Consider the following 24,420-nt stretch of genomic DNA (forward strand, 5'->3'; position numbering starts at 1 on the left):
CCAATTCATTTTCCCTAAGGAACTGCTAGTGTCTCATGATATTTCTAGTTGTAGGAGGGGAAAAATAACAGTATGTTGTGTCTGCCAACTGTATGGCAGAGACAGCCAATAAACAAAGTTTGTAGATGTTATCACAGTTACAGTATAACTTTTTTCTAAACTACTATACAGTATTTTCTATATATGGTTTGTTAAACTGCTGTGAAGTTCCTGGTAAGCTCCATATACTGTAGTTTTCTACTATTTTGGTTTGTGCTTAGTTACAACTAAGAAAATTAGAGAGGGAGCAGAGGAGCTTCAGTGGAGTTAGGCAAAAAAAAAAAAAAAAGGTTAATTATTGGCTGGTGAATCCTCCTCACATGACCATAAAAAAATATTTGGCTTTTGAGCCATGCTTGAAACCCAATATCCTGTCACGGGACTTGTAGTAAGATGTAACCTATTTATTTATAGAATTAGCCAATCAAAATAGAACACTCTGAACTTCATTCAAGACAAACAGATGCTTAGGATGTGTGTAAACACACACTCTCTGAACAAGAAGCACTTTACTCAGAAGCACACAAAGCAGAGTCCTGGGCTGTTTTTCTTCTAAAACACAAAGAATTGAAAAATTTTGTCTGGATTAACTAGTTTGGTGTAGATTTTTTTTTTGGTCTGAAATGTCAGAAGGTGAGGATTTTGGACAAGGTAAAAGGTACAGTAATTTACTTTAATAATTCTTTCATATAGAATTGTGTATTTTGAAGTAGTATAGGAATAAAAGCAAGGAACTCCTGAATTCTGATCCCAGCCCTAACTCAAACCTGTTCTGTGATTATAGCAAATCACTTCATCTGTCTCAATTTACCATCTTTAAAATGGATCTAAGGTACTTAGCTCACAGCACTGTTGGGATTAGTTAATATTTATAGAGAGGTTTTATATTGTAGAATGCTATATAAGTGCTAGTGTGTTATTTTTAAGTAAAAAGAAAGTGAATGACACAAAACAATTTAAGATTTCTAATAAATCACTCCTCACAGCCATAATCCTGACAACATAAACCTCAAAATGTCAGAGACACACACAACTTCTGTGGAGCCCATTATTGACAGATCCATAATTCATACTGCTAGATAGGACATTGCATTCCTGAGGTATGCCTGTGGAATACACTCTAAGATCTGCTGTTTGTTTAAATTAGATTGTAAAATCATAGGAGAGGGACTGAGAAAGAGGTACTGATCTAAAATTTAGTTTTAGAAGCAACTAGTTTGTTACAGCACAGAAATAAATATAATGACTTAAATTTATCTATATATATAAGTTAAATGCAGACATTATTAATAATCACATTAAAATGTGTTTAAAGTGAAGTATGAATTTGAACAATCTTTAGTGTATCCTAGAAATAATTGAGTTGGATTCCTTAACGGGAATAGGAAAATATGAACAATGAATAGCATTGGATTTAACGTTGTATGGACTGCCAAAACAAGTTGAAACCAGTAACCCTTTAGGAAATAACATCTTGGTTGTCTGAAGGAAAAAGTTTTTCTTCCTTCACACATACAAAAAAATTATATTTTATTTTTGGGTGTAAATCAGACTACAGCAAAGTTTCTGCTTTATGGTTTTGGGTTTATTTTTATTTGTTTATTTTATTTTATTTTATTTTATTTTGTTTATTTGGTTTTTTTGTTATTTGAAAGCCAAACAATCTCTCCACTCTGGGATTATTTTCAGTATTATGATATTGGTGAAAAATATTGGCTCCAAAGCATGACCAAAGGAACAGTTTGAGACTTCACAAATTGTACATTGCCCTGTGTGAATCAGAAAATTTAAAATACTTATGAAGATGGCAGAAATTTGCTTGAAGACTTTCAGCTTTTCAAAAATGATTTTGTACAGCCAGGGCACATTTTAAGGAATTGTAAGAGCCAGAACTCTAGATTCACTTAGGGTTTGAGTGTATCATCCCAATGGATGCATTTGGATACAAGCACAATAGTTATTTTTTCCAAGATTTATGGACCTTTGCTGCTACCAGAGGATACAGTTGAATACAAAATATCTATTTCTACTTGTCCACTCCAGGACAATATCTTAGGACCTGATTCTGCAATTGGATGTGGGCAAACTCCTATCCCCACGTGGATCCCTGGTGACATGATTGGGGCTCTGTGCAAGCACATGCACATCTGATTGCAGAATCTGGGCTTTGGCAAATATCTGATGTAAAAGTATTGTAACTGAATGTAACATGGTTATTTTTAAAGTGAAGTTGTAATTGGTTATTAATGGTCTTTTTTAAATATCTATTTAGCTGCTTTTTATTAAAATCACTTTCACTGGTACTTTTATTTATTAAAAATGTGGTTATCTTTACAATACAGGGAAAGAATAATGGGGTGACATAAGAAAATTCGGGAGTAAACAAAAGTGTGATTTTTCATTATATCAGGTCAATCTTATGAGGGGACTATATCTTGCATTTCTAAGGGAATAGAACACTTTGATCACAGAGATTATTTTCCATCTGTATTATCTTAACACGAGTGAAAAATTTAGCTAGTAATTCTGAAACTTTTTAATTAATCTGATATTTACCAATATGCAAAGGAAACTAGAAGAATATGGACAGCATATGGAGTTCAGAATTTGTTGTAAGGAGGTCTTGTCTATTAGATATGAGTTAACACTGTAGAAATTTAGAGTTTTGTAAACTAAAGCTTTGATTAGCAAACACTTCAGAAGAGAGAACTTGAAACAAAATATATTAATATTAATAGGACCAACTCCTGCCATAATGCATTCCTGGAACACCCCTTGAATTCATGGGCCCAGATCCTGGTCCCCCACCCTTTGTGCCTCTCCAGGGGAATACAAGGATTGGAAATCTGATGTAATCAGCAAACTGGGGATTACAGCTCTGTACCAAACCCCACTTGCAGCCTCCATCTATATGTCTAATCTGTCCCTCATACTGAAGTGCAATATTTGTTTTCCGTTTTCTTTCCTTTGAACTGGGCTCAGTAATGTGAATTTCTCACTTGTTTTCTGTTTTATAAATTCTCAGAGTGGAAACTGTTTTTATATTTTAAAAAAGACTCAGGTGTTTATGCCTTTCCTCCCCCCATCTTCTATAAAGAGGAGTTTTTCTGGTTTCATTTGCTTTTTTGTCTTGTCAAAGAGGTCATCATTTTTACTAGTGGATTTTTCTGGGCATTTAACCCTGACTTGCATAAATTCTAGGTCAACATTTGAAAATAACTGAGCATGTACAGGGGAAAACATCCATTTTAGTTTTACCACATGGTTAATAATAGTTTTATTTTATATATAGTTTTTCTATAGTCTATATCTCTCAGTGCTTTTGAGTGTTAAATACAGTTAGTTTAGATTTTCCTTTGCTGTTCTGGGGAAAAGATGTGATTTTCAGGCAGCATTTGATGTTAGCTGGAGGGTCAATGAGATATACAGAGAAACAGGAAGAGTGTTTCAAAGAGCAAGAGAAAGCTCTTGCACCAACAGTTGTAAGATTGTATGGAGGGTCAAAAAGGAGATCATTTGTAGTTGAGCAGAAAGAAGTAAAGAGAAGAGGTTTGTTTGGTAGACTGGAGCAATTCATTTCATAGTTTTAAAAGGGGCAGTTTTGAAAAGGATCTTGAAATGAATTGGGAGGTAATGGAGTAACTGTGGTATAACTGCTTGGTGCATTTGAGAAAGAGGATAGTGGCATTTCTGCACAGGCCATTGTCTATAGAACGAGGACTTTGAAGATATTTTTCACTGGTCATTATTCAGTCCACTCCCAATTTAAACACTAAAGATGGGATTTTCAAAAGCAATCAGTGTTTACCATGGACTTCCAGGAGAGATGTATTAGGCCAATACTGAGCGCTCTTGAAAATCACATTCCAGATTCTCAAGAATTATATGGCCTACTGTGTTTCTAATTCGTTTGAAATATTTCATTCCACTTATGACTCTCCCTTGTCCAGTTAAATTATCATGTACAGTAGAACCTCAGAGTTACGAACACCAGAGTTACAAACTGACCAGTCAACCACACACCTCATTTGGAACCAGAAGTACACAATCAGGCAGCTGTAGAAAGAGAGAGAGGGAAAAAAGCAAGTACAATACTGTGTTAAACATAAACTACTAAAACAATAAAGGGAAAGCAGTATTTTTCTTCTGCATATTAGTGTTTCAAAGCTGTATTAAGTTAACGTTCATTTGTAAACTTTTGAAAGAACAACCATAACGTTTTGTTCAGAGTTATGAACATTTCAGAAGTACAAACAAGCTCCATTCCCGAGTTATTCGTAACTCTGAGGTTCTACTGTATTGTTTTATTTTAAATTATCCTATTAGCAACTAACTTTTACATTAAAAAAAAGACAGTGTATAACAGCTTTCACAAGCCAATAGCAATGCCAACTACTATCACGCTGGTTAGATTGGGGCGCGGGGGGAGGGGGGGAGGTAGTATATGGTTTAACATCAGTATGTCAAAATCATAATAATTCACATGAGATATGTCATATCAGGTACTGTTGGAAAGGTTAAATTGTGTTAGGTAAGATGATAATACTTATGTTCATGTGTGATATATGTAATGGAAGTTGTGAATATATTTAATATACCTGTATTTCAAATTGTGCTGCCTGAGACATACCTATGGCGACCTATTAAGACACTCACAGAGGCCAGGGGCCCAGGGGAGAAACCAGAGATATGCCTCATAAGCCACCAGGACTTGCCCACGTAACTCTAGACTCCATTTTAGTTCATGTAAAATCTCACAAGCAGCCTGGCAAGGGCCAGGGGTATATAAGGCGGATCCCTGGGTATCCATTTTGTTCTTCAGTCAGGATTCAGCTTCAACTACCAACCTACCTCTGAATCAAGTCATCTGCAACTGAAGCTGTGAAACAAAGGACTGAGGCCCATCCAATTCCTGGATGTATGCCAGAGGAACTTTACAAGCCTGCAAACTCCACAATTCTTCTAGAAACTTGATGCATATGGACATTCGAATCATTTGTATATATCTGATTACTTCAATCTTTTAACATTTCTCTTATGGTTTGTTTCTTTTTATAATAAACCCTTCGTTTTAGTTACTAAAGGATTGGCTGGCAGTGTGGTATTTTGGGTAAGATCCAAACTTATATTGATCTGGTACTGTGGCTGACCCTTTGGAATCAGAGGGAACCTTTTTAGTAAAGAGCATAGAGTTTAAATAACTGGTCTCTTTACTGGACCTAGTGGCTGATTGGGAGCCGGAGACTGGAGTGCAATAAAGGGGGTTGTGTATATTTGTATTTTGGACTTCTTGATAACCACGGTGGGAAGTCAGAAGCACTGTTTGTGGCTGGTTGGGAAGCCTGGCTTCAGTGCCACCCACCAGCGCTGGGAGAATCTGCTCTCTCTTCATAGCCTGCCCTGACCTTGGCATTACCAGGTGGCTGCCCTAGACACAGAATGGTCACAACTACCTTCTAATAAATCAAGATACCTATGCTTAAGTTACCCAGTACCTTATCCTCTGTTAACAGTTTCAATAACATCTTTTTTTTAAAAAGTCACAAAAACATTAACTATCAGAGAGAGTTCTAGCTGATGATTCTTAGCGAGAACTGATGGAAGATGGTGAAAAAAAAGTTGTAGTTCTATTTGTGCACAGAGGTCAGGGGATCCAAAAGAATTTTTCAACATGGACAATACAGGATTTTCCCCCCATTACTCTTCAATATGTGACCCAGAATTTGTGGTTTGGAATGCTGTAAATCCTGAGAAGACTACGTGAGAAATGCTGCTCATCAGGATTTAAGTGTCTATTAACAGCAAAAGGGAAGGCAAGCCCAAATAGGGAAAGAACAGGTTAAAGAATATGTAGATAAGTTAGATGTATTCAAGTGGGCAGGGCCTCATGAAAATCATCCTAGAGTACTTAAGAAACTAGCAGACACAATCTCAGAACCATTTTTAGCAATTACCTTTGGGAGAACCAATGGAGAACAGGTGAAGTCCCAGAGGCTTGCAGAAGGGGAAACAAACCTGTCTTTAAAAGGGGGAACAAAGAGGACCTGGGGAATTATAGGCCAATCAGTCTAACTCCAATACTTGGAAAGATACTGGAAAAAATTATTAAACCATCAATATGTAAGCACCTAGGCAATAATATTGTTATAAAGAATAGCCAGCATGCATTTGTCAAGAGCAAATCATGCCAAACCAACCTAATTTCTTTTTTTTTTGACAGAGTGACTGGCCTATTGTATGGGGGAAAGCAGTAAACATATGTCTTAATTTTAATAAGGCTTTTAACACAGTCCCACATAACATTATTATAAGTAAAATGGGGAAATGTGGTCTAGATTAAATTAGTATAAGGTGGACGCACAACTCGTTGAAAGACTGTACTCAGAGAGTAGTTTTCAATGGTTCACCTTCTGACTGGGAGGCTGTATCTAGTGAGGTTCTATGGGGTTCAGTCCTGGATTCAGAACTTGTCAGTATTTTCATTAATGACTTGCATAACTGAGTGGAGAGTATGCTTATCAAATTTGCTGATGACTCCAAGCTGGGAGGGGTTGCAAGTACTTTGGAGGACAGTATTAGACATCAAAAGGACCTTGACAGATTGGAGAATGAGTCTGAAATCAACAAGATGAAATTCAATAAAGACAAGTGCAAAGTAGTTCACTTAGGAAGGAAAAATCTAATGCATAACTACAGAATGGGGAATAACTGATAGTACTGCTGAAAAGGATCTGGGGTTTATAGTGGGTCAAAAATTAAATGAGTCTATAATGTGATGCCGCTACAAAAAAGGCTAATATCATTCTGGGGCGTATTAACAGGAGTGTGGCATGTAGGAAAGTGGGATAACTACCTCCTGTGCACTTGGCAGTGATGAGGCCTCAACTGAAATACAATGTCCAGTTCTGGGCACCACACTAGGAAAGATGTGGACAAATTGGAGAGTGCTCAGAGGAGAGCAACAAAAATGATGAAGGCTTAGAAAACTTGACCTATGAAGAAAGGTTAAAAAAAACTGGGCATGTTTAGTGCTGAGAAAAAAATACTGCAGAGGGATCTGATAACAATTTTCAAATATGTTAAGGGCTGTTACAAAGAGGACAGTGATCAATTGTTCTCCAGGGCCACTGAAGGTAGGACAAGAAATAATGGGCTTAATGTACAGCAAGGTAGATTTAGGCTAGATATTAGGAAAAACTTTCTCACTATAGGGCTAGTTAAGCACTACAATAGGTATTCAAGGGAGGTTGTGGAATCCCCATCATTGGAGGTTTTTAAGAAGTTAGACAAACACCTGTCAGGGATGGTCTAGGTTTACGTGGTCCTGACTCAGCATAGGGGGCTGGACTTGATGACTTCTTGAGGTTCCTCCAGCCCTACATTTCTGTGATTCTATTAAATATATTATTGTTCACTGCTCAAGAAGTGTAAACACAACTGTAAGTGCTTCAAAAAGTAATTGAAATATAACTGCCCATATCACTGAAAGCCTCAATTATACCAAAAATAGGGATATGTTCATTACTGAGAGGTAATGTGGTCCAGTGGCTAGGGCACTAGATAGTCAGGAGACTTGGGTTCCATTTCAGTCTCTGCCACTGAATTTCTGTGTGACTTTGGGCAAATTACTTTACCTCTCTATGACTTGGTTTCCTCTTTCCCCCACTATCTGTCTTGTTTATTTTGACTGTAAGCTTTCTAGAGCATGGACTGTCTCTTACTATGTACTTGCCCAGTACCTAGAACAACAGGATTTCAATCTCAGTAGAAACCTCTAGGTGTTATGTACTATAAATAATTACTCAAAACATGGCCTTTTGCAGTAATATAAGTTTCCTTGTGTTTGATAGTAAATAGTAAAGTGTAATGTGTATATTCTTTTGGAGATTTAATTCACTGCACAAATTTAAATATTTGAACAAGTAGTTGCTCATTTTCAGTAATTTCACCATATGCTTGAAAGCCTTATTCATTTGATGACATGTCCAAATGAAATGGTCACTTGACCATATCACTAAATGTTTACAAGGCAGAATGACAGGTTTGATTATATGGCTGTAATGTATGATGATGATAATATTGCTATGGCAAAAGTTGCTAATGGCTTCCATGTTAAGGGGCATTGATGTATAAACAGGCCAGATGAAACTCCACATAGAAAGGGCTGAAAATGCCATACAATAACTAAAACCAAAGAGATAAGGGTATTTTGGGAGATAAAGTGCTCCTCTTTGTCTGGCAGTTGAAGATCTGAGTTTTCTCTGTTGCAGAGCAGGTTCACAAAAGTAGGATAAATGCCCCGTTCACTTTTCAAAATCATGTGATCTTGGTGAGCAGCCTTGGACTAGGAGTCTTCAAGGTTAAAAGTGCAATGGCTGAATGAGGAAAACTGGCATAGAGTTTGTGAACCAGTGAGACATCAACGAGGTCTGGGGGGGGAGGGGAAGAGACACCATAAGGAATTCATTCACCTGCACATCTACTAATATAATATATGCCATCATGTGCCAGCAATGCCCCTCTGCCATGTACATTGGCCAAACTGGACTGTCACTACGCAAAAGAATAAATGGACACAAATCAGACATAAAAAATTGTAACATCCATAAACCAGTCAGAGAGCACTTCAGTCTCCCAGGACACTCTGTAGCTGACTTGAAAGTTGCCATATTGCTACAAAAAAACTTCAAAAACAGACTTCAGTGAGAAACTGCAGAGCTGGAACTCATATGCAAACTTGACACAATCAAACTGGGTCTGAATAGGGACTTGGAATGGTTATCTGATTGCAAGAAGTAATTATCATTGTTCACACATTCTCACCTTCTAATCAAGGGTTGTGAATAGGCCTCATCTACTCTAACTGAATGGACTTTGCTAACACCTACCCCCTCCCCATTGTTATTCCTTACCCTTGGATGTATATACATATACCCCCCCCATCTGATTTCTATTTCTTGCATCTGACGAAGTGGGTTGCAGCCCAAGAAAGCTTATGCCTACATAAATTAAATTTGTAGTCTTTAAGGTGCTACAGGACTCTCATTGTTTTTGCTGTATACAGACTAACACGCTACCCCTCTGTAAAAAGATTGTTGCCTGTATTGCTGTTTATTACCCCTCTTGTTCAAGGAAGCAGGACTTCTATACATTTTGTAAACAAACACATTACACTAATCCAAATGGGAAAATCACCTTTAAGGCCACAAATTCTGCTACTGCTTGGCAAAAATACAATACAGTAGGGCAAGTATCATATTGTGCATTTATAAAAATCAGGTTTATAATGTTAGCACTGAAATGCTTATTTTGTGATTTGGCAGAATGGGGACTTGAAATTAGTAACATTTAGCTACAGTGACACATTACACATTATTTTAAAAATGACCTCAGTACCAGGAGGAGCCTAGTATTGTTGTTCTTCCTCCTCGGCAATCCTGGACTAGAGGATTGACGATATCTATAAGAGATACTGGAGGCATTTGGAATCAGTGGTTTAAAGCAATCTTTTATGTAAGGGCTGGCCCATCAAATTTGCTCCAAAAAGTAGGTCTGTATCTGCAGACAGATGGGATGGGAGCTGAAATACTCAAAACATTTTAACTGGAGTTTATGTAGCTCATCTATCAGTAAGTCTCAACAAATGTAGGATGTGTTAGAGCAAGCTACTGGTGTTGAGGAAGTAGGGAAGAGGATTCTCCCCAAGAAGTTTTTGATCATTAAATTGATATTTGTTTTGAGAGAGAGAGCTGAGGAAAGTAAAAATATCTCCAGATCAAGTGATAGAATTATAGAAAGTCATATCTGTGACACTGTCCGGATTAGGGGTGACCATTTATTATAATATTGATATAAATATTGCAAAATTACAATAATTTGTACGAGATATGCCATGTCAGGTACCATTGGAAAGGTTATCATTCACTAAGATTGATAAGCATATTTATATGTGTGTCAATTTTGTATTATAAGTTCTAAATATGTATGGCATATTTGTATTTCAACTTGTGCTGTGATTCTGGGTGACACCCCAGACAGGATGGCAGCAGCACTAAACCTGTTTAATGGCCCATCAATGGATCTTACAGGTACAATGAATCCAGTGAAAGAGTCCAGGGATTACACCTTATGAGTCACCAGGACATGTAAGAACATGCCTATGGACAGGAGACTCTGAGGCTTTCTATCCCATGTGCTGTGTGTGGCTATGTTTGGGACAAGCCACATGACAAAGGAACATAAAAGGCAGCTGTACCATCCCCATCTTGTCTTCTTCATTCCTGCTTCCTACCTCTGGATCAACTCATCTACAACTGAAGCTATGAAACAAAAGACTGAGACCTCAACCAGGTATTGGAAGTACACCAGAGGAACTGTATAAGCCTGCAAACTCTACAGTTCTGCTGCAAATCTGATATATATATGGACTTTAATGTCACTTGTGTGTATCTGATTACTTTGCCTATTAATATTTCTCTTCTCATTTGTTTCTTTCCTTTTACAATAAACCTTTAGTTATACTTACTAAAGGATTGGCTGGCAGCGTGATATTTTGGTAAGATTCAAACTATATTGATCTGGCAATGTGGCTGACCCTTTGGGGGTCAGGAGAACATTTTGGTAAATGGAATAGAGTTTTAAGTAACTTATCTCTTTACTGGACCTAGTGCTAATTGGGGGCCAGAGACTGAAATGTGGTAAAGGGGCTGTGTAACTTCTTGTTTTAGTGTCTTCATAACCAGTGTGGGGAATCAGAGGCATTGTTTGTACCTGGTTGGTGAAACTAACTGCAATATTAGCCACCAGTTTAGGGAGAATCTGCTCTCTTTTTGCAGCCTTGGCATTTTCAGGTGGGCTACCGTAGTCATGGACAGTCACAATACCTCACAACAATCATGAATTGAGGAGATAAGTGCACTCTCTTCAGTAGAGACTCCAGGCAGAGAACGCTGACTTCTAGGAGTAGCCACAGGCCAATATGAGGTTTTCCCCAGTATTGTAAAACAACTTAATATTATTCTTTTAACGTTGTGATCATCTGCTTTAGAAAGACTTGACTCTCAACTAGTATGCCAGGCAAGTTCTTCATTTTACTGGAGTAATAGTTTTCAGGAACTTTCGTGAGACATGATATCCTTTACCAATTCTAAAGAGGAAAATAGCACAACAAATGCCAGCATTAGCAAGTAAGCCAGGGAGCATATTGGTACATGGATCACAGATCAATATATGTTTGGTTGAAACAGGGAAGATACAGAGTCATATGTCCTATACTATCAGATCTGCAGTACGTCAGATTCCCTGAAAAACGCATCCAGGATCATCAAATGCTAATCATGTAATAAAATACCACAGTCATCTCCTGTGAATCATGAAGAGAAGCAAAAGAAATTTCTCTAACCAGAAAAATCCATGTTGTTCTCAGTCAGAAATGCGTGTGCAGTTCATAAGTGATACAGATAGTAGTGTCTGAATGAGTGTGTGGATTTTTTGAGATGACTTGTTATTCATCAGCAAGTGGAACCCACATTCAGAATCTTTGAATGGATAATCAGATGTTTTGGATACCCAAAAATATAGGACTCAGAGTCTTCAGCTACCAGAAAAAAATAGGTTTTAGCCAATATGATATCCCAGATTAGGTCAACTAAGGTATATGTATCCTCTGATTCCCTTATTTCCAGGAAAGATTCAAAAGGTAAAGGAGGAAAGAGACTTTGTATTGTTACTTACACCAAATATTTAAACACTCACCTGGTATCCACAACTAATGAAGATGTTGATACAGAGTTTAATTTAGCAGTAGTACACAGACTTGTTGAACTGAGGACTAGTACTACATCCAATTGTGAAATGTCTAAATTAAGCAGCATGGCTAGTGAAAGGAAAAGGCTTACAGATCAGGACTATTCAGAGCTATGTATTTTACTTATCATTTATTTCTTATCCATAAGTACTATTGTGGCTCCTTACCGACATAAAGAACTCTATAGAAAACATTCTTCAACCCTTTTATCATTAAAAAAAAGCTGCTTTGATGAAAGCATTTGTAAGAATTTGCTTAAAATATTAACATTGGTCCACAACAGAGAGGCTTCAACCCAAAAAGATACTATTCCTCAAATCTTTTTTTTTTTTTTAATTTTCCCCTAGGTTGGGCTAATTTTAATGGTTCTAAGCATTAGTATATTCAGAGTTCGGATAGCACTGCTTAATAAAGTACTGAGTTCTACAGATGATAGTTATCAAATGCTCCACATATCTCATTACTATGGGGAGTGAACATTATTGGCACTGCTGTTGATCAAATATTTCCTACTTGTGACCTGCATTTAATAGGAAAAATTGTTACTGAGTACATTTCAGTTTTATGCATTCATTATTTTTATTAACCATTAAAACTGGTTTCCTGAGAGAAACCACATCTTCCAAAAGAAATTGAGACAGGAGCCTGATCCTCTTCTTCTAAGTTAAAAGTGGTCTTTTTGGACTTAACTTGAGCATATACTCAGTACAAATTACCATTGATTGTAGGTAATAGTTTTGCCTCCATTTCTCCCAAAATGTTTCAAACCAAGAACAAAAGTTAATCCAAACTGTTAGAAAAGTTATGAAACACTGTATATTGTTAACGGAATGCATCCATTCAGAGCCTTTACAGCTTTCATAGTTGTTATATGGTTGGACTGGGGAGAGGTGTAATAATTAGAGGGAGTTTGGATTTGGAGATGTTGCTCATTTCTTCTTGTGGCCAGTAAATTTCATCAACTTCAATCTAAAAATAAAATTCCTGTGACCTGGAGGGCCATTGAGAGGAGAGGTGCTGCTACAGCACTACTGTTAAAGAAATATATGAATAATGTAGTGACCATAATGTTAAGTGCTGGTGAAAGCCAGAGGACTTTCCTCAGGACTGCTTTTGACTTAGAGTCAGGCGCAATGAAGGAGAACTCCCTTGTGGATGCACAATGGTGGGATTGATTAGAAAGAGCGATCATAGATTGCTTTAGAAAACTTAAACTGTTTATAGTAAGTAAATTAATAACCATGAGTTTTGGTCAAAGACTGTTAACAGTTCACTTGGGTGAGGGCAGAGTATATTTCTAGGCTTGTTCCTCACTAACTAAAGCAATTCTGTTAAGCTGTTCAAAGAAAATAGATGTTTATTTCATCTCCCACTGATTGATTTATGCCACAAGTACAAATTTATTCCATTTGCTTTGTCATAATCAGCTGACACAAATTACTTTCAATATCTTAATATATCTAATTATTTCATTGGGAGCTCCAAGTAGCACCAGAGAAAACACTTAGAAGACTACATAATCAGCCTTCTAAACTGGACAGATACATCACTAAGAATGTACTATCTAAGTGATGTTTAACACTAGATGTTTCTACTTCGCACTAAATGGTTCCTACATACCACATGCAATGCTGTTCACAAATCTGTAATACTTCATTATAGTAAATATAATCCTACTGCACCATCTTATGATAGAATTTTTAGAAGTTTTTGCCATTAAGTTATTAACATGATATAATTAAAATGACTAATTATAACCCTTTATTCCAGAAATATAAATTAAAATCAAGGTTATGCTTTTTCAAAATATTTTATTTTACATACTGAAATTTGAACTTTTGGGGGGAACTGAAAGCCATTTTTGTTATCTGTAACTGAGTAACATGTAAAACTGATTTTCATGTGACGTCAAACTTGTCTAGATCTGTAAGCTTTTGGTGCTAAGAAATTGCCGATGTAATATTTTAAATATTTAGTTTTGTTTCTGCCAAGGTGGTTTTGAAGAAGTATTATTTCTAGGATCTCTTATACTTTGCAAGCTTGCTTTCATTTGTTCAAGTTTTGTAACTATTGCTAGTAGCCCATGAGAAATGTTCTTAGTCCTCTAAATTGTTTAGATGTAATATTTATCAAACTCTATAAAGTTCTTAAATGATAAATTCTAAGTAACAGCTAGAAAATAACTTCTCTGTTGAACTCTGGATTTTAATTTTTTGTAAAGACTGCAAAAATAGACATATTAGCGATTTTGATTTATATAGCTGTAGGAATGTAACTTTCAATTCTACCAACTTGAGTAATAGGACATAAATGGCATCTTCTAGTCCACAAAGCCTGCAGAGAATTGAAGCAAATGTGATTATTATTGTTGGAATATCAGGATGGTTTAAAGCTGTGTACTTACTAACTCTTGTTTATGTGTTTATAATCCTTCAGTTGCCACATCACGTTCTGCTTTGTCATGGCTGTAATTTTGGGTGGGGTGTATGTGTACATATATATATAATATGTACACATGATTAAAAACATTCCAGTATAACTCTGAGATTTTTAAATCAGTAACATGAGATTAACTGACCTTTCTGAGAAGAACTTGATGGGTCTTTGCGTGAGCAGATATATAGATACAAACGGAGAGCATGAGGCCGTTAGTCATTTCCAGAGAATGTCATGCTACTGAATCTCCTGGCCAGAGTTTGTGACCGTGATAGGTTGAAGCATCTGTTTTTACAGCTGCTATGTGACAGCTTGTGCATTCGCTGGTTGCAATTTTAGAAATGATGCAGCAGTTTGCTAGAAGGATGAGGAGAAGAAAAAAAATAGTCAGCAGTTAAAAACAATGGCTTGGTTTATTTTCGTTAGTTTTAGATGTGCTAGCATACACAAAAAAGGTATCACTTCATCTATAAAGATACTAATGTGAAAGGAGTCATAGGATCACTCTATCTCCTTACCAGTTCCCTGAGTTTGTTAAAGTCTGCTTTTTTTTAAGTCCATTGCCTTATTCTGCTGTTCTCATTTCTTCCTTTCCTTAGAATCATGAAATCTATTGTTTTGTGATCACCTTTACACAAATTCTCTTCCAGCTTCAGATTGTCTACCATTACCTCCCTATTGGTCATAATCAAGTCTAAAATGGCTTCCTCCTGTTTACTTCCTTTCCTTTTGGAAACAAAAAGTTGTCCCCAATACATTTCAACAACTTTTTGGAAATTTTGTGTTTTGTCGTATTACTTTTCCAACAGAAGTCTGGGTAGTTACAAGTCCCCCTTTACTACCGGGGCTTGTGGTTTGGATATTCTGTCGTTTGTTCTAGAAATTCCTCATCCACCTCCTCTTCCTGAGTTGATGGTCTCTACTAGACCCCTACTATTATGCAACCCGTATTTTTTACCCCTTTTATCTTTACCCAGAGATTTTCAACTGGTCTGTTCTCACCTACTTCTGAACCTCAGAACAAGTGTATATATTCTTAATGTATAATGCAACACCTCCCTTTCTTTCCTGCTTGTCTATCGTAAACAAGATGTACCCCTTTATACCAATATTTCAGTCATAAGACTTATCCCACCAAGTCTCTGTGGTACCAATTGTCATAATTTAGCATATGGGCTAATACTTCCAGTTCTTAATGTGTATTTCCCATACTCCTTGTATTTGTGTATAGACATCTGAGATGTTGAACAGATTCCCCCCCATGATTTCCCTCTTGTTTCTCCTGTGAGCCTATTGTAATTTTTCATGCTTCCCTTCCCCCTCCCCCCCCCAACCCCCAAAATCTAGTCCTCTGTTACAATTTCCTCTTTTTATGCTTATCTCTGCTTCTGTCACCTGGAACCTAGTTTAAAGCCCTCCTCACTAGATTGGCAAGTCGGCATGCAAAGATGCTCTTCCCCTTCTTGGTCAGGTAGATCCCATCTTTTTCTAGCGTATCATCCTCCTGGAACAGCTTCCCATGGTCGAGGAAGCTGAAGCCCTCTCATTGACACTATCTGCACAGCCATGCATTCATCTCCAGGATGTTCACGTCCCTGCCTGGGCCCTTACCCTCAACCAGGAGGATGGGCGAGAAGACAACCCCCTCCACTGACACCCTTCACTCTTGCTACCAGAGTCCTGTAGTCACCACTGAGTTGCTCGGGGTCAGACCTGGCAGTATCATTAGTGCCCATGTGGAAGAGCAGCATGGTCAGAGGATAGATAAAGCTTGGCAACTTTTCTGTAATATCTTGGATGTGGGCTCCAGGAATGCAGCACACCTCCTGAAGAATTATGTCATGTTGGCAGATGGAAGCCTCCATCCCCCTCAGAAGGGAGGCCCCAACCATTAGTACCCTATGTCCTCCTCTGAAAAGAATGGTAGAATGCAGAAAGCACAGCCTGCTATTCTGCAGCTATTATTTTCTATTTAAGTCTGAAAAATTGTGAGTGGGCTCAGAGCCACGGTGTCTTGTGAGACTGCAACTGTATACCATATATTAATATTTATGAAGTCTAATAGTGAAGTAATTTCTCACTTAAAATAATTTTGTTGTTTATTGTTGGGAGTTCATTACTAATGTAGATAAGATAAATATTAGTACTGAATACTGTTTTCAAAACCATCTCTATATTTTAATGATTTTGTTGCATATCTTTAAATATCTACAGTACTTCATAAGGATACAAATAAGGTTAAATTAATACTTGCAAAATTTTTATTATATTTATAGTTTGTCTTACATCAGTATAAAATTTGAATAAAGTACAAGCTCGTATTATAAAATATGATGACCACAATATGCAATTAAAAGAGAATATAGCTCATCACTAACTCCCTAACACACTGACTAAAGAGTAATTTAAAAAATAGACAAATTTTAATTAGGCACATGAGATTTTATACAGAGAATGAGACCAAAACAGCTTGTTATTAACCAGCTTTCAGCTGAACAAAGTCAATTATTCTAGGAAAAAGTTTGCAAGTTTTAAACCCATTCACACTAGTAAAAATGGCTAAACAAGTTAAATCAGTGAAATTTTCAGCAAGAACTACATTCATTTTTAAATTTCTTAATGATTTAAAATTTTAAAAAGTAAAGCGGTTTCTTTAGAATCTGTTTTGAAATCATTTTAAAATGTTCCAATTAGGATGCCAACCCAAGTGTTTGGACAAATGCTTAAGGGTAAGTTTTGAGCATATTTGCCTTCCAAGTTCATGCGAGTTGAATGTTAAACAGCGATAATGCCATCCCTCACTAATTAATGATTACTGAAAAAGGAGCTTGTATGGCTCTTACAGTGAAATCTAAGGAATTTTTACTATTCTGAATGGTAGGAAAAACTGAAAATAAATGTAGTTTGTCTTTGCTACCTAGCTAAGAAAGGCTCTTCTTCCTAAATGGTAGAACAATCATCTGGAAAGAGGGATACCTGTGTTTGACAGCCTATAGTTTTATACGGTGTTGTCGTAGCTGTATCAGTCCCAGGATAAGAGAGAGACCCTCCTTGAGCCTATAGTTTGTGTATTTAGCACTGTGTGTGGTACTTTCTTGTTGTTTTCTTTTACCCTTTTTTCCTTTACCTAGTTCTTTGGTTTCTCTTTAGTTTGACCTGTCTATGACAAAAAGAATTATTACTGCTAATATAAAAGGTTTTGTTGTTTGTGGTTGTCAGTGGCCTCGTAATTCATTAGAGATTGTAGTACTGTGTACAGGTTACTTGCGTAAGTCTGATCAATGCTGTGCTAATTGAGCAGTCACTCATAGGGTTGCCAACTCCCTCTCTCCTAATGTGGGATATGTAATTCAGATTTTGGATATATATGTGATGGCACATACATCTTTTGCATTAATGGGACATAATATCCATAGGCCAGTACCAGTTGTTCCTCCCGTATGCTACAGTTTCTTGTGTTCCATATGTTTACCATGCACTCAACCAAGCTAAAATTAAAAGCCGACAAGTTATCACTTAAAACATCCAAGTTGATGAGACAAAAATTAGATATATGCTGTGTTTTTTCTAACATCTTTCTGCAAGTTTAACCTACATTAATTCTTCTATGTGGATTGTTTTTAAAAAATTATAAAATACAAATGGCCATAGGCCTGGTCTCTCGAGCAACCCTACAATAATAAGTTAGCATGACTGCACAATAAAACAAAAAATGAAAATAGATTTAAACCTCAATCCTTCAGCAGATGGCTTTTGTTTTAGGATAGAAAAATAGATCTGTTAAAGATTTCTTAAATTTGCAAAAAAAAAATTCTTATTTGCATGCAAAAAAACCCCACCAGAATATTATATAATAAATTAACTACATTAACTGGCACACAAGATGGCTTTAAAATGTATGAAAAATACAGTGATAATGTCCTTTTAAAAAGGAAACACCAGTAACACAAACTTGGTGTTTTTGTATGGTTGCATAATGTAGGGGTGCATCTAAGCTTTGAAATTAATGCTTCTAAAGGACCAGCATTAATAAGCAATGATTCTAGCTGTGATTGTTTACAGGAACCTAGAAAAATATTATATAGAATTGAGCTGTCTGGTGTATTTTTAGGTCTGTTTAGCTATGTAGTTTCAATAAGAGACTGTTTTGATTTAAAGAGTGTGGGATATTGCTGTAACCAAGAGTACAAGTAGTTTATTATTCAAATAAAAAGATTTGATTTTGGAAAACAGAGTCAAGCTCTGGAAAGATTCTGGGCCCAAGGAAGTGTACATAGTGATTTCACAAATTTTAGCTCAGGCTTTTCATCATCATGGCTAACTGTTATTAATTGTTTGTATTCCAGTTTCACCTAGAAGACTTCCAAGATTGGGGCTCCATTATGCACTGTACAAACATAGTATAAGAGACAATAATACCTCTTCTAAGAGTTTAAATCTAAATAGACAAGGCAGACAAATGGTGGGGGGAAAGCATGTAACATATAGTTAAAGTAAATAGAGTGATGGTTTGCAAATATGTATGTTAGGAAAGAATGTCCAGGGGGAAAAGCTGTAGGAAGTAGTCTGATAACATAATTGGTGCCTGCCAACTTGTAATCTTTAAATTCAGTGGTCTGTGTACAAGAGAATACTGTGGTTAAGTATTTAATAATATAATAAATAATATTTAAATATTCTCGACTTGCACCTCACTCCATAAGGAGACTTAATTAGATCATTGTGTAATGTATTAGCTAGAACATATGGGATAATAAGCATTGTGGATTTCTGTAGCATAACAGAAGCTGTATGATAAATGGAGGACATAAGTTTTCAGAATGGTCAGATTCTGTTAAGCTTTTTACAGAAATAAGATGAAAGATAATTAATGTGAGCAAAATATTCCATAAAGGCAATACCTTCTCAGTTTTACTTGTAATTAAAGGTTTTTTTCTATACTCAGCTGGGAGGTCATCAATTCCAAACCTGACTACAGGCCCAGAATAAACCAATGTATTGCGGATGCACTGGTGAATTTATTTATATTTCTTCAAGAAATGTCACACTTCAAAGAGAAAAACCCTGGCAAGGTAAGTTCAATAAAGAAAGATCAACATTTATATACTCTTTTATCAGAAGATGTTTTAACTCAGCAAACTATAATTGATAAAATATACAGTAGATAAATTTGCTAAAATAAAGACACTAAGCTAGATTCAATCAGGACTTGTGCTGGCTTCTTCCTGTACAAACGGTAAGGGAAGCCATGTAGCAGAAAAGTTGCTTCAGGGAAAGGTTTATGGCAGCAGAGCCCCGCACGCCTCAGCCTCCCACTACAACACCAGAATTGGTTCAGGATATGGCATGATCAGGATGGCTATGGGATGCACTGCTCTGGAGCTCCTGTTGGAGATTAAATTTGTCTCCTTACAGTAGAGACATCAGAAAGATCAGATTGCAATAATAGCTTTAACAAAAATAGGAGACGCCTACATCATTTATAAATATATGTGTTATTTTTTAAAATAGCTTTAGTTTATTTTCAGAAAGTTTTACACAAATATTACATAAATAGCATCTAATATTATGATATGAGAGGCTCCAACTTATATCCTAGTGCTGTCATTTATCTGCTCTTATAATTGTAGCATAATCTTTCATAGACAGCCTGAGGTGGAAAACACATGCATGATAAAGGCAAGGAAGAGTATAATATAATACTCCTGTTGGCAGAGTACAGTTGTTTTTGGCCAAATCTGAACTGGTCTTTTCAATTAAACAAAATGTTACTAGCACGACCAATATTTATGGTGGAACAGTGCATCATGGCAGCTGTAGTAGACATTGCAGACTTTTGCTTGTATCTTTGAGTGTTTCACTGTTTTTTTTTCATTTTTGCATTCAAACTTACTTGGACATGATAAATTTTGTTCTTGAGATCATAACAAGAGTTTGCATTAAGATATTTCTTGGAAAGGAGGCTCTTCAGACATACGACAATGAATTTGTATATTCCAAGATGAAAATTATATTAAGAAGCTAAGGTTGAGAATATATATTAATAACATAGGGTAAAATATATTACAGGGATATTGTGATTATCCTGGAATCAAACACATACCCAGGAAATTCAAAGTTAAGATTAAACTTAAAAGAAACCCAATCATACTGAGGTATGGAAATTCAACTTTAATGCACCCAGACAACCAAATTCTGCCCTCTACTGATGCCATGCAATAACCATATTGCACTGGGGGGAGGGGCACTTGCCTCTTGAGCACCTCTTTGTGGCTGGGTGTAGTATTGCAGTCCTTTTGCTGCTGGTGGCACCCCTTGTTGGCTGTCTGCCTGTGTATGCCAGTCTTCTGTTAATTAACTTTATCTCCAAATTTAATTACAGGCTTGTAAATTCTCAGAAAATTAATTCTATATTCTAAAAATAAATGCTGTAGTTTTGGGAAGTTATGCTGTATTTTTCAAACACAACAGAAGTTAAATCCCTTTATATATGAAAAATTCAGTTTAACTTATGGAGCAGTAACTAATGCTTCCATAATGATACACTGCACAGTGTTGACAAGTGCTCAAAGTTAGCAATATATGAGACAAAACACTGAAAATATCAAGTAAATTACAGCTTAATTTGCACAAAGCTATATCTGGCTTTAACTAGACCTTGTTAATGCCTTCCTTTCAAATTAGCCCCCAGTTTTAAATAGAGTAAAATAAAACCCAGGTTATAGTTTTCAGATGGATTTTGAAGATGGTGACATAAACAAAATGAGCACCTGTTAATACTGTCTACTGTATTTCTTTTTATATTCATTGTACTCAATTTTCATGACTCGTGATGACCAGGAGGTTGTTAAATCTTCCATATGGTAGGTGGAGGGAAGATATCTTATTTTTATAATGCCATCTGAGACATTGCTTAATCACCCAAAAATATGCTATTTTGTGCTTACTTTAATATTTATATTGCAATTATAATGAAAAGTCTGCAATATTGTACATTTAAACTAGAATATTACCCTGCTGGAGAATTATTCTTATCCAAAGTGCTGGAAATATTTAATGTCATAGCAATATGAATTCTAACTGTCATTTCTGATCTCTTCTGTTTTCAGTTTTGCCTTCTGGTCTGTAGTGTGTGTACATTTTTCACTATCTTGGGTAGTTACATTCCTGGAGTTGTACTCTCCTACTTTCTATGTAAGTATAATCTTTTTTTTTCAGTCATGTCTTACACATGTTGTATGATCATTATGCAGTCTAACATAGTTTTGTTTTGTTCTTTAATAATTCTGTATATGGATCTTGACCAATGATGGTTTCATATGGAAGTCAGGTTACAAGTTTTTCAGTTTGTCAGTTAAAGTTCTGACACAACAAAGCACAACTGTGTAATATCTTTTAGGCAGTGATATAAAGAGACTCAGATTTATGCCAAAATCAAACATAATCATAAATAAAAATAAATGCTAGCATGACCACAAATTCTCTGTTGGAACTTCTGCAAATGTTTAGTCACTTAGTATAGAAAGTTGTTATAATGTTGCTTTCCTATAGAAGAGAAACCATACTCCTCCACCTCACAATACCTGGTGCAGGTCAGAATGTGCTGCTTTTGATATGTACTTTGTCAATGATTTCCATCTTTCAGAAGTACATTTACCTTCCTCAGAAAGCAAATGATGTCTTCAAAGACTGATGGTGAGCTCTGAGCTACCTGTTATGGAGACATCTCTTCCATGGAAAACTATCCCACTGTCCCTACTGTTCTCTACAAATTTTGCCGCCAACTGCTGTAGTGTTTCATGTGTCCATATAGTCATCTAATACTGTCATTTATATATTACCGGTTTTTAAAAAAATTCAAGAGTGGGTGAAGACCTGAGTAAATTATATGAAAAAAACCCACCTGCTTTTGTCTTGCTAATATATCGGTGTCAATCTCTGCTGCTCTGAGAGATTGCCTTGTCCTTTCAAGAGAATTTCTGGTTAAGGAGAGGGAAAACAAAGTAAACTGAGGCTGATGCATATATTAATCCACCACATTGGAGCGTGATATCAGTGCAAGTGCACCATGTCAAGCTCTTAATAGACAAAGTGTTAGCTGAAAAGTGTATTTGTTCTAAAATAGCTGTATACCAGGAAACCAATACAGAATTAATACAACAAGAATGCCAAAAGTTTACCCCCATTGCAAGTGGGAGAGAATGTTACATTTCAAATAAATGTGGCTAGTAGCCTATTAAGATAATGATTATACCATTAGCATCAAGGATCTGTCCGATACCAGGAACAGAAAACATCTACACAAAACCAAGGAGAGCACTGACTTTTTTTCCCCTAGGCCATCCAGAATGCCATTGACAGTGCTCCTGTGCTGACACAAGCAGCACATACACTCCCATACACTTCTCTGCCTAAGCATAAAAGGGATCTGCTGGTGCTAAACTGAGTGACAATTCCTTGCCACTCCAGTTTGTTAGCCGGCCTCACATATTCTTCAGGACTCCACCAGTCCTAAGTTCCTTGCAATTTAAATGTTGGTGTACTGCAGGCTCCCTGCAACATCCAGACCCTGTCACTGGACATTCACTGAAATTACCAAATATGCTGTCTCTGAACAGACACAATACACATCAACCTGTTTATAATGAATGTATAATAAAACAATAATATGTTTATTAATAAAGAACTGAAATTTAAGTGAAACTAAGCAGACAAGAGAAACAGAAAATGGTTACAAATAAAACAAAAGTATAATCACACTTTCTAGTGACTAAAACTTATCTCAACAGGCTCCAATCCTTGACTAAGCCAAGTTTCTTACCTAAAGCAGCCTTTCAGTGTCACCCACCCCGCATGGCTGAGGATCTACCATTCATGGAATGCAAAGAGCTCTGACCTCTTTGTTTCTTCAGTGTCTTTTTGCTTCTCCTTATATTCCCCAAAATTTATTATCTTTGTTACCAGAGTCAGGATGAAGCCCTGAGGTTCAGACTCCAGTGTCTTCCTATGCTTATTTCACGTTTTCATATTAATTTGTTACTCCTGTTGCCTCCAATGCAAATGAATTACCCACTGTCACTGGCACGACCAGGTTCAGTTAAAGACAGGGAGATAACTGTGCTCTATCTCATTTGAGAGAGAACCAGTTTCTCCCTTTGTTTGCTTACAGACTCTAAGGCATAATATCAGTAAGAATTCATAATTCCTTGTAAAGTATTAATACATGCATTTCACAATTATATCAATGACCAGTGTGTCACCAGCTTTCATTTGATATCTCTCGCAACATTCTTTATAGATAAATATCATGACAGCAGAGTTAGGTGTAGTGAGTTTGTCCAGCCTGATGAGTTGCCAACACAGAATAATGAACCACCAGTGCACCCCTCTCTCTCTCCCTCTCCCTCTCTCACATACACACACACTAAAAAGATAGTCCATGTCCCACAGATACTACATCATAGATCACTTCCTTATTACACCCATACAGCTACCTATACTAAGTATTTATTTCAGAAGCATAAGTAATCCAAGTAGGAGAGGGCACATAGTGGCTACAGACAAAACAGGATGCTCCATATTACAACACAAGGACCATGGCCCTGACCTCTAAAGCCCTCCATGGCTTGTCACAAAGATGATCTGTGGAGGACCTGCCAAGAGTTGATTCTGCAGGCTCTGGGGAAGCCAAAAACTGACCATAAGAGTTGTGCCATTCCGTTGCTTTCTTGGTGTTTTTTTGGGCATACTGGTACACACAGGCCAAATTCTGATTTTAAGCTATGATTTCCATATGGAATAGGTGGAACATGACATAGATTTCAATTCTTTCCAGTGTTTAGCTGTTCTTAAGCCAATTTAAATTCTTGTCTGTCTATCCTGACAGATGAATTTATTTACTGTTATTCTTTGTGTTAGAGTAGTGCCTACGGGCCTCACTGTGGTAGGGACTGTACAAATGCTTAGTAAGAAACAGTGTGTCCTGAAAGAAGTTCACATATAGGAAACTGGACACGGAGAGATTAAGTGATTTACCCAAGGTCACAGGGAGAAATGTAGCAGGGTTAGGAACTGATTTCACAGATCCCCTGAGTGCTACATTAGAGCCTTACTAGTCTCTTCTCTCTGCAGGGGAAATG

General features: G+C 36.6%; 1 protein-coding gene across 1 annotated transcript in view; it reads left to right on the forward strand.

Annotated features, from left to right (window-relative positions):
• The first annotated feature begins 485 nt into the window (after window positions 1-485).
• The window catches only part of LOC137167612 (reticulophagy regulator 1-like), a 38,219-nt gene continuing 14,284 nt past the window's right edge, over window positions 486-24,420 (forward strand). Inside the window, exons 1-3 of the mRNA XM_067569817.1 lie at window positions 486-697; window positions 19,227-19,353; window positions 21,391-21,475. Coding sequence (XP_067425918.1) covers window positions 663-697; window positions 19,227-19,353; window positions 21,391-21,475 — 247 coding nt within the window. The 5' untranslated portion in view covers window positions 486-662. The remainder of the gene's footprint in view (window positions 698-19,226; window positions 19,354-21,390; window positions 21,476-24,420) is intronic.

This window comes from Emydura macquarii, unplaced genomic scaffold (assembly GCF_026122565.2).
Source record: "Emydura macquarii macquarii isolate MOO-44397 ecotype Brisbane River unplaced genomic scaffold, CSIRO-AGI_Emac_v2 contig_320, whole genome shotgun sequence".
In the NCBI taxonomy this organism is placed as follows: domain Eukaryota; kingdom Metazoa; phylum Chordata; order Testudines; family Chelidae; genus Emydura; species Emydura macquarii.